Source organism: Schistocerca serialis, chromosome 4, assembly GCF_023864345.2.
Source record: "Schistocerca serialis cubense isolate TAMUIC-IGC-003099 chromosome 4, iqSchSeri2.2, whole genome shotgun sequence".
Taxonomy (NCBI): Eukaryota; Metazoa; Arthropoda; class Insecta; order Orthoptera; family Acrididae; genus Schistocerca; species Schistocerca serialis.
The window spans coordinates 652,286,853-652,299,112 of NC_064641.1; the positions used below are offsets into that span (position 1 = coordinate 652,286,853).

The following is a 12,260-nucleotide window of genomic DNA, read 5'->3' on the forward strand; positions in this document are numbered from 1 at the left end:
GTGAGAGGGTAAAGAAATCCTATTTAGAATCATCAAAGGGAATGAGACATGGATGCATCACTGTACCCCAGAATCCAAGGCCGTCTTAATGATACAGATGCATCCCAGCTCACCAGTGAAGAAAAAATGCAAAGTGTCACCCATCGCAGGAAAGGTTATGGCCACATGTTCTAGGAAGGGAAAGCGTGATTCTCCTTAGTCACTGCCAGCAAGGGATCATTAATGCGGCTTGCTACTGCGACAACCTCATTAAACTCTCCGTCATTCGACGAAAGAGACGGTTCTTGGGTGAAGATTTTGTGCTCTTGGACGACAACGCAAAACCACACACAGCAAGGTTCACAGAGGATCAGATTCGTCACTTCCGATGGGAGAGATTGGATTACCCGACCCACAGCCCTGATCTTACCCGATCGGACTTTCACCTGCTCCCTGCATTGAAAGCTGCACTCTCTGGGCGTCACTTGTAAGCCACCGTTGAGGTGGAGTTCGGTGTGCGACAGTTCCTTGCATCGCAGGGCATGGAGTTTTACCAGAGTCGTTCCTTCAAACCACTGCACGCTACGACATACGTCTCAATGTTAGTGGCGACTATCGGGAAAATAGTGCAAAATGTGTCGTTCGTGGCGCCTTGGTATTTTTGTTTTCGGCAATAAAGTTTCTGTGTGAAAAACAATGATGAAATACATTCCGAATGTCCATCATACTTACATAATTCAAACTATTATTTTTAGCGAGTAAAAGAAACATTCTAAAAATACAGGTGCACCCTACTGGTACTAAACAAAAGTTTCTGCATTAGTTCGCTCAAAAATATTAAATATTTATCACATGCTCCCCCCCCCTCCCCCCCCCCTCATGGCCATGCCTGACAAGACGCAAGAGTGTTGCACTGGTGACGTTATGAGACATAATCAGAAAAGGATCAATTTAAACGAAAAAATCAGTGATAGTCACAACAACATCGAAGAGTGCTATTTTATCCTCCATATCAATGTTACGACGTTTCCGTCGCCAGTGTCGACACTGAAACAATGTTTAGCATCCTAACATAGATATTTCAGCTTCTAACATTGATATTTTATAAATATTGATAATCATCGACTATCCCTAATTGTGACTGATAAATAAAAGAGCGAGTTAATTTACTCATCTTGCATGGTAAGGGCCAATCGGTAATAATTACTTGAGAGAAGGTGATCTTCTTAGCCAAGATCGCTTGTAAATTTGTAATGTATGTAATGTAATGTCGATTACCGGTTTCGGTCACCTTGACTACTATCTCGATCAACGGTTATTACATCTCTCCTACACCAGCCGTACAAGTACTCTTCCTAAATGATTTGAGGAGCGAGATAGACGATGCATCGGCAAGTCAAGGTTAAAACCACAATACACAGAGTAATTCCCCGGATGTTCGTGTCCCATGCTATACGCTACTGTCCTCAATCGCAGCCAGGGCACCGCTAGACTAAGTAGCGGTGTAGTGTGTGGCTTGCGACACGATTATTTAGTGAATTACTCTCTATATCATGGTTTTGACATTGTGTCTCGTCGATGCCATGTTCATCTCGTCTCTCACACACTGGCTATATTTCAGGAAGAGTACTTGTACAGCTGGTGTCGAAGACAAGTGATAACCTTCTGTTGATATCTGAAGATAGTAACCATGCTTTCCGGAACCGGTGATCGACAAATGATGTTTACAAGCGATCTCGGACAGAAGTTCACATTCTCTCAAGTAAGAATCGTTGTAGCAACCGAGAATCACTGAAGGTGCGGCGAGTGTGTGGTTTTCCAGGAGACATAATATTGCCCTGTGGCTGTTGCAGGAGATCTGCCTGGTGGTGTTCTTCGGCGCCGAGTACCTGGTGAGGCTGTGGTCGGCCGGCTGCAGGTCCAAGTACATGGGCTTCTGCGGCCGCCTGCGCTTCATCCGGAAGCCCATCTGCATCATCGGTGAGTCCTGCCCTACTCTAGAAAACTTATGATTTTTACAGAGCAGTTGAGGTTGAAAGCCTAACACATCTTTGTAAAAATCTTAACGGCAGTTAAATTTTTACTAGATGTGACTTTTCAGACTTTTCTGGCGGACCTATTGCAAATACTGATGCTATACGATTCGCACGTATCACGTTACAGCAACATATATATGTGATGATCTCTACTACGAAATGATTTAAATACTGAATGTGAAAGTTACTAAGTTTTAAGGGCATAACACCTTTGTTTTATGACCATCGTTCAATTACGCTGGCCACGAACGATGGAACGCCGTTTTTAACTGTGCCATGTCTGGATGTTGTCATTTTAAGAAAGGCTTGAACGATGTTTGAAGCCATACAGATATCAAAACTAGTCAAGAATGTTTTATTATCTAAAGAAGGATAATTGATGGCTGGGACCAGTAATCAATCCTAATAAAGAAGATTTCATGTGTGATCTTGACTCCAATCTCTAACATAAATACAAACGTTACAACAGATCGCGTACCTCCTCGTTGACAGTGTCTTGAAAAAATATATAACTGTATGTTGGTACCAACATTTTGCATGTGGATTCTAATAGCTCACAAAAAGAATCACGAAGTCCCGTAGCAAATCGTCAGACACACTGTTTGAGAAACTGACTGATGCGTGCTGAAACATCGATACGTCACCGTGACTACGCTGAACAGGACGCAGCAGGAAGAATGTCTGACTTCCCTGTTGAGAGCTTGCCGGGAAACGCCAAATCTGGTGGGCTGCCTTTTTATTGGGCACCGTCGCTCCATGTATCAGAGTACATAAAAATATGAGATGGAAGGTGGCGCAAAGATATTTGCAGCTTGTCTATTGACCCCTGGGGCACATTAACTTCTTAAACAAGTGACTCGTGCAGCGTTTGCTTGCATGGAACATGTGACATGAAGCAGGCCGGAGCGCACAGCGCCGACGTGTTTCAATGTGTCAATGGGCAGCTATAGTTACGACAAAGCGCAGAAATGCATCTATCAAGGTTATCTGTTCAAAAGACGACCATCTATGAACGTTTTGCCCACTATGTTTACATGCTACGCGTGATCAAGATTAAATCATAAAATCCGCTACTGGCCATTAAAGTTGCTACACCAAGAAGTAATGCAGATGATAAACGGGTATTCATTGGACAAATATATTAGAACTGACATGTGGTCACATTTTCACGCAATTTGGGTACATAGATCATGAGAAATCAGTACCCAGAACAACCACCTCCGACCGCAATAACGGCTTTGATACGCCTGGGCATTGAGTTAAACAGAGCTTGGATGGCGTGCACAGGTACAGCTGCCCATGCAGCTTAAACACGATACCACAGTTCATCAACATTAGTGACTAGCGTATTGTGACGAGCCAGTTCCTCGGTCACCATTGACCAGACGTTTTCAGTTGGTGAGAGATCTGAAGAGTGTGCTGGCCAGGGCACCACTTGAACATTTTCTGTATCCAGAAAGACCCGTACAGGACATGCAACATGCGGTCGTGCATTTTCCTGCTGAAATGTAGGGTTTCGTAGGGATCTAATGAAGGGTAGAGCCTCAGGTCCACAGTTCAAAGAGCCGTCAATGCGAACAAGAGGTGACCGAGACGTGTAACCAATGGCAAACCGTACCATCACGCCGGGTGATATGCCAGTATGGCGATGATCAACACACGCTTCCAATGTGCGTTCACCGCGATGTCACCAAACATGGATGCGACCATCATGATGCTGTAAACAGAACCTGGATTCATCCAAAAAAATGACGTTTCGCCATTCGTACACCCAGGATCGTCGTTGAGTACACCATCGCAGGCGCTCCTTTCTGTGATGCAGCGTCAAGGGTAACCGCAGCCACGGTCTCCGAGCTGATAGTCCATGCTGCTGCAAACGTCGTCGAATGTTCGTGCAGGTGGTTGTTGTCTTGAAAACGTCCCCATCTGTTGACTCAGGGATCGAGACATGGCTGCACGATCCGTTACAGCCATGCGGATAAGATGCCTGTCATCTCGACTGCTAGTGATACCAGGCCGTTGGCATCCAGCATGGCGTTCAGTATTACCCAACTGAAGCCACCGATTCCATATTCTGCTAACAGTCATTGGATCTCGACCAACGCGAGCAGCGATGTCGCGATATGATAAACCGCAATCGCGATAGGCTACAATCCGACCTTTATCAAAGTCGGAAACGTGATGGTACGCATTTCTCCTCCTTACACGAGGCATCACAACAACGTTTCACCACGCAACGCCGGTCAACTGCTTTTTGTGTATGAGAAATCGGTTGGAAACTTTCCTCTTGTCAACACGTTGTAGGTGTCGCCACCGGCGCCAACCTTGTGTGAATGCTCTGAAAAGCTAATCATTTGCATATCACAGCATCTTCTTCCTGTCGGTTAAATTTCGCGTCTGTAGCACGTCATCTTCGTGGTGTAGCAATTTTAATGCCCATTAGTGCAAACACCAAAATAAATCTCTATATCACAGTCTAACACACACAGCGTTAGGAAAATAAAGTGATGAATTTCCAATTTTTTTGTTATATATTTGAGCTTCAGGCGCTGGTTGCAGCTTATTAACAAATCATCGGAATAGTTACATAGTAACTTGTCAAGTAGAGGCGCGGTGGGTGCATATCTGTTCCTGTTCAGTTGCGAGCTAATATATAATGTACTCCAATCACCTAGCAATGATTCGGTAAGTCGAACCTGATGATGATCCTGGAAAAATATTAAATCTTGTCGACAACTGTGTGGCTTTGAGACGAGTTCTGCTAGCGTACACCCTATCCTACATCTGCCTAAAGCCTCAAATTCATCTCCTACTACAGGTGTGATTTGACCTCAAATTGTAGGGGAGTAGATTAGGTATGATGACAGATGAAGTACAGTAGGTAATAGCACAACTCTACTCAAAAATCAGAGACCCACTCAAACATCTATATTTTGATAAAAGACCAACCAGTACTTTAACAATACTCACGACTGAACAAGGCAAAGAGGCACTGAAATAGGTGTCAATTGCCTAGGTAGGAGATAGTTGTGACCGAACAGAGAGATAACGCTTGGTCAGACAAGAAAAATAACGCTCGTAAATAATGAGGGATAGCGTACAAAACAAATAAGTAAAACGTTTTTGAGGGCGAGCGAGAAACATAGTGTCTAATGACGGTACTTGACAACAGACGTGACACTTCAGCGACGGTATGGAGGCGCTGGTGGTCCAGAAGCGATGGTAATTACAACTTGCCATCGTAATTAGGGATGAACTGATAGTAACAACTAGTAAGCAACAAAATCATTGACAGTTTCTTGGACTAAACAGTAACTTTTATCGATCTTCTGACTCCTGTACCACTCAATGTGCCGCCTTGTTGGAAGAACGATGTGGTCGATGATGCGGTCGAAAGACTATACCAGTCACGGAAACGCGAATTGTAGGCAGGGGAACTCGAGGTTATTTAAGAACTTTGAATTCGAAGAAGCCAGCCGTCTGCAGAGAAGGCCCAATGTTCATAGAGGACGTATACTCAACTGATCAATTTTGGACAGGCCGCTTAGCTGCGTTTGGTTGTCAAACACTGGCGCTTTCTAAAGAATCACTCCTCTAGCATCTCTCTAGAGTATTCGTGCTCGAAAGACTGTTCAGCCTTAGCACAAAAGGTCCCCTTACAATGGAGCCGTCAATTTGGCTGTAATTAGTAGTGTCTTAGTTAATTTCAGTTACATCCAATAAAAATTATGGACAACACCTTCATACCGGAGCAACATTACTGTCTATTTGGCATCTCTCTTCCGCCGTCGGAACTTTTCACACACGGCGTATCCTTGAATTCTATTGAAGAGAGCAAACTGTACACTACAGCGACACAGGGGTAGGGCGAAAATATTGAAAACAACGCGAAAAGAGCATGCTTGAAGATTGCAGCCAAGCCTACAGGTTGCGCTGTTCCGTATAACCATGAACGGCACCTGCACAGCGACCTTGATACATGACAAATGACAGTCGTGTTCATAATAGTGTTCTGTGTAGTTGAGAGTGCATTAAGTCGGAGTTAAGTGAATTCCAGTGTGGGAAAATTGTTGGCGCTCGAATGGTAGATGCTACGGTAACCAACGGATTCGGAGTGTTTGAAGAAGTACAATATTGAAGATTCGTACCGCATACAGGGAAACGGAGAAACACCATCCGCTAAGTCATAACGCAGATGAAATTATGTAATGAGTAATCGTGAAAAAAATGGTTGAAATGGCTCGGAGCACTATGGGACGTAACATCTGAGGTCATCAGTCCCCTAGAACTTACAACTACTTAAACCTAACTAACCTAAGGACATCACACACATATGTCCGAGGCAGGATTCGAACCTGCGACTAGCAGTCTCGCGGTTCCGGACTGAAGCGCCTAGAACCACTCGGCTACCGCGGCCGGCTGAGTAATTGTGACAAACGGCTATTGATGTGGACTGAGACGAAACGTAAGAGGACGGGAGCTGCAAATGTCACTGAATGTGGCACTCGCGAACCCTACCAGTACCAAAACAATACGAAGGGAGCTCCATAAGCAGGGAATTTCAGGGCAAGCTGGAATTTCAAAGCCACACATCAGTGACACAAATGCCCCTAACAGGAAAACGTGGTGTCGAAGCCATAAAACGTGAACTATGTGGGAATGGAAGAAAGTCATTTGATTGAATAGTCTCGTTTCAGACTGTTTCCAATTTCTGGCCGAGGTTACGTACCAAGAGTGAAACATGGCGGGCGTTCGGTGATGCTTTGGGTGGCCATATCGTGGTATTGCACGGGCCCTATGGGCACTCTGCTAGGTCACGTTACTGCCAACCATTATATGACCATTTTGGCTGTTCAGCTGCATCCCGCGTTTGTTCCAAAATGGTGATGCAGTGCTGAAAGACGACAGAGCGCCTGTACAAACAGCTTGCATCGTCCAGGACTCGTTTTGTGAGTACCACATTCACCAGATCTCAATATTACTTAGCCTTAGTGGTCTACGTTGGAGAGATCGCTGTCAAGCTTCATAATCGTTACCTGAACTTGCCTTTATTTTGTAGGATAATTGTGCAAACTTCCCTTGGAAACCGCACAGAACCTTCATTTATCCACTGCGAGATGACTGGAAACTGTTTTCAATGCCAATGGCTTTCCTACACCGTATTAGGCATGGTATTGTGTTTTGATGTTTCCATTTCTTTTGTCCATCCCCTGTATTTTTATCCAAGCAGGCTTTACATTTATCACTCCTGCCTAACTATCGGGACATACTTCACTTTACTGAAAGGTGTGAAAATTGAGAAGATAATCGGCAAATGCGCTCATGTGCTGTCACATTTGAGGATTCGACACTATGGCAATAAATTAGTCGGCGACTTTGTCCGAACGTAAATGAATTATAACGGCTTTACAGCGAGCGTGATTTTCTTGAACCTGTTTTCGTCTTGTACTGTTCCACACATCAGTCTCAACCCCAGAAGTATAGCGTAATATTGGTCTTCTAGACATCACGAGAATTTTTACCACCAAAATTTCCCTATTTCCATAACGGCAGAGACTCGCAAATGGGTTTTACTACTGGCGTAGTTCGGCCATCGCTAACTCGATATCGCCTAGCGTATTCAGGAAGATCCTCTATGTGTTACGAGCGCGCAGACAATTACAACTGCAGACCAGTCATAACACTTTCTGCAGTATTCAGAGCATCCGCAGCTGCTATATGGAAATGAGAATACGTCCTTACTCAGCCAAGCATATCCACAGCATGCATTCTGCGAGGATTAAAAAGCCCCACCGCTTTATGGACTCATCGTATCAAACAATGTTCCCTCTTCCTCCTTCCATCATCTATGTGAGTGGTTCCTGTCTGCATGCTGTTGAGTGCTTTCTGCTCTTCGAGTTTTTTACGTATTAAAGTAATGAATACACAGATTGGATGGCACATATATGAATATTAGACTGCAATTTATCGTGGAAATGTGAGGTACATCCGATACCGTGTCAGAATTGTGCATAGTGCACTTATACTTTCATTTTAAAAACCTAACTGTGTGAGATGATATATTACATAGAAAATACACTGTCGGAAGAAATGCAGTACCCTCAGGGAAAATGTCAGTTTACCGACAAGTTATGTGACAGCTAGTTCATCGTTGCAGGAGTAAAAGATAAGAGATCCAGAGAAAATGAAACACACGTCTCACAGTAAAGTGTGCTAAAGCAGTCGCGTCTGTAAGGAGTGTACCTCACTTTGGGAGCAAGTCATGTGCTTATTTTCACATGCAAACGTTCGTAAAGATGTCGAACGGCATCCTGCGATACACTGTAGCAAGAATCATTGTTACAATTCGTGAATGGTTCATGCTGGCCCTGGAGAACGAGTAAGTGCCCGCCTCATTATGCTACGAGGGATCTGGCGATCTTGCTGGCCAGGACAGTTGTTATACACTACGAAGAGCCCCATGGGTACCATTAGTCTTACGTGGACGTGTGTTGTCCTGCTGAAAGAGTACGTCACCTTCATAGCAAAGAAATGGCAGTATCACGGGGGAAATAACCTGTGCAATATAGCGGGCACGGCTACTTTCACCTTCACAAATACCAAATGTGACCAAGATGGCTCCACCCACGATCTCGGTTGAGATCTGTGTGTCGAGGGTCCATGCACGCTGGCATAGACTGCTTAGCAGATCTAAGCCCTGTACGTGTACGTCCATCCCTCGTATACAAGCAGAACCTACTCTCATCACTCAACACGACAGATCTCCGTTCCACACTCCAATCAGCTCTTTCACGACAGCTGAGTAGCCATGCTTGGCGGTGTCTTGGTGTCAGTGGTAGCCTCTCCAGAGGATCACCTGATTTTAATCCTGCTGCGAGCAGACTTACCGCAGGCTCAAAATTCAAATGGCTGACGCTGTTGAAGAAGAGTACGCACTCGTCTGTGGTGCAGGGTTGAACTCTATAAAGAATGTTTTAGACACTGTTCACCTCTAAGCTCAGCACAGTTAAATACAATTTTGTAGTGCCTGAGTTCAATGCTCCTGCGGTCATGCCGGCCGCGGTGGTCTCGCGGTTCTAGGCGCTCAGTCCGGAACCGCGCGACTGCTACGGTCGCAGGTTCGAATCCTGCCTCGGGCATGGATCTGTGTGATGTCTTTAGGTTGGTTAGGTTTAAGTAGTTCTAAGTTCTAGGGGACTGATGACCACAGATGTTAAGTCCCATAGTGCTCAGAGCCATTTTTGAACCTGCGGTCATGCATGCCTGTCCGAAAGAACAGGCCCTGCCGCAAATGCGAATACATTTCATTTACTGCACAGTTAACGTCTATAGAGAAAACCGAAGGCGCACAGACAGCCTGCTGAGCACTATCTGAAGGCCGATGACCACGAAAAATAAATCACTAACACTGCACCCACTCAATATTCGCATATTACATCATGGTGCCACTGCAGGTGGTCCTCAGGGGAGTTATACACACATCAAAAAAACCCGGTTCCCAGAACTCCTGAAGATAGACATTGACTATGGATATTGTATCACAGACGCAGTCCCTTTGACTGTTCAGAGACGTCACTTAACCCGCCCAAAGACGTAAACGACCATGCATGAGCAGCGCCTATTAGACGCAGGAGGTCTGACAGCCGATCAGTTCCGGTCATTCCACCAGGGAGGAGGTACACGGCTCGTGTTGTCCGTTGTTGAACCATGCCTAGACTGTCAATATCGCTATTCGATCGCGTCCGCATTGTTACTTTGTGCCAGGGAGGGCTCTCGACAAAGGAAGTGTCCAGGCGACACGGAGTGAACCACGGCAACGTTGTTCGGGCATGGAGGAGATGCAGACAGACAGGAACTGTCGATGACATGTCTCGCTCAGGTCGCCCAAGGGCTACTACTGCAGTGGCTGACCGCTACCTACGGATTATGGCTCGGAGGAATCCTGACAGCAACTCCACCATGTTGAATAATGCTTTCCGTGCAGCCACAGGACGTCGTCTTACGACTCAAGGTGTGCGCACTGGGCTGCATGATGCGCAACTTCACACTCGACGTCCATTGCGAGGTCCATCTCTGCAACCACGACACCATGCAGCACGTTACAGATGGGCCCAACAACATGCCTAATGGACTGCTCAGGATTGGCATCACGTTCTCTTCAGCGATGAGTGTCGCATATGTCTTCAACCAGACAATCGTCGGAGACCTAGCTGGAGGCAACCCAGTCAGGCTGAATGCTTTAGACACACTGTCCAGCGAGTGCAACAAAGTGGAGGTTCCCTGCCATTTTGGGGTGGCATTATGTGGGGCCGACATACGCCTCTGGTGGTCATGGAAAACGCCGTAACGGCTTTACGATACGTGAATGCCATCCTCCGACCGTTAGTGCACCCATATGGGCAGCATATTGCTGAGGCGTTCGTCTTCATGGACCACAATTCGCGCCCCCATCGTACACATCTTGTGAATGACTTCCTTCAGGATAACTACATCGCTCGACTAGAGTGGCCAGCATGTTCTCCAGACATGAACCCTAACGAACATGTCTGGGATAGATTGAAAAGGGCTGTTTATGGACACGTGATCCACCAACCACTCTGAGGGATTTACACCGAACGCCGTTGAGGAGTGGGACAATCTTGTGGATAGTATGCCACGACGAATACAGGCAATGCGTAGATGCAAGAGGACGTGTGTGCAGCAATCTGGACCACCACCTTCGAAGTTCTCGCTGTATGGTGGTACATCATGCAATGTGTGGTTTTCATGAGTAATAAAAATGGCGGAAATGATGTTTATGTTGATCTCTACTCCAATGTTCTGTACAAGTTCCGGAACTCTCGGAACCGAGGTGATGCAAAAGATTTTTTGATGTGTGTATTTTCTCCGGCAGTGTACGTTGAGCTGGATAATCCTCGTTATACAGCAATGCGGCTATATTTCAACGCATGCACCACACAGAGATTGTTATTTTAACTAGGAATATAAGCACCCCAAGCACTTCCAGGATAAAACACTCTGATTCCATGGAATACCGTTTCTAGCCTTCAAAATTGCCTCGTTTCTGAGGGGAAGAGAGTACACACGGTTATTTACGAATGCGGATGCGACACATTGATAACTACATCCCGCAGAGCTAACAAATTGAAAGGATGTTGACTATCACGTTTCTCCCTCTGGTCCTAATAATACAGACACTCCGTGTACGATTAAGATCGTTTGTTTTAGCGGACCAGTCGACGTACGATAAGATGCGTGAGCATCTGTCAAACCAAGAACGTATGTGAAAACAAGCAAATACGCCTGTCGTCGTTCTAGAAGGCAGCAGTGTGCAGAGCATATTCGTGACGAAAATGTACAAGAAAGAGCAACATTTGGCTATCGAGAATATTAAAATAAACATTCTGTTTCATTTCTGGGTAATGGTACGAGAAACACCGCACACTGTGGATTAAGCGGTCCATTCGATGCTTTAACAAAAACAAAAAAAAAACAAAAAGCAAAAAAAAAAATCGCCCCAAGACAGCTACTGTCACTGAAACCTGATAGTCAAGGGAAGACAGGATTAATGAAGGAATAAACAACAGTGTAAATAATAGTGTTTTCAGTGAGTTATAGTTTAGTAAATCACCATTAAGTACAGATACAGCAGATAATGCAGCAAGCTACTGTGATCTGGGCAGAAGGCCTCATATGCCAGGAATGGCAATAAATTAAGAGTTGTTTAAAACTCGCTGCAACTTACAACTTACAGGTATTGAAATATTACAAGTAAGTCGCCAATAACACAGCCGAAGGTTCAAAAAATTGGTTCAAATGGCTCTGAGCACTATGGGACTTAACATCTGTGGTCATCAGTCCCCTAGAACTTAGAACTACTTAAACCAAACTAACCTAAGGACATCACACACATCCATGCCCGAGGCAGGATTCGAACCTGCAACCGTAGCGGTCACGCGGTTCCAGACTGATGCGTCTAGAACCGCACGGCCACAACGGCCGGCACAGCGGAAGGCATCAGACGCCAGGAATGGTAGTAAATAAGATTTTAATGCTTACAGCTAAAATACAAATACACTACTGACCATTAAATTAGCTACACCAAGAAGAAAAGTAGATGATAAACGGATATTCATTGGCAAATATATTATACCAGAACTGACATGTAATTACATTTTCATGCAGTTTGGGTGCATAGATCCTGAGAAATCAGTACCCAGAACAACCACCGCTGGCCGTAATAAA

At 45.2% G+C, this 12,260-nt stretch overlaps 1 protein-coding gene across 1 annotated transcript in view; it reads left to right on the forward strand.

Annotated features, from left to right (window-relative positions):
- Positions 1-12,260, forward strand: part of LOC126474663 (potassium voltage-gated channel subfamily KQT member 1-like) — a 291,118-nt gene that overhangs the window by 136,713 nt on the left and 142,145 nt on the right. Inside the window, exon 3 of the mRNA XM_050102142.1 lies at positions 1,833-1,959. Coding sequence (XP_049958099.1) covers positions 1,833-1,959 — 127 coding nt within the window. The remainder of the gene's footprint in view (positions 1-1,832; positions 1,960-12,260) is intronic.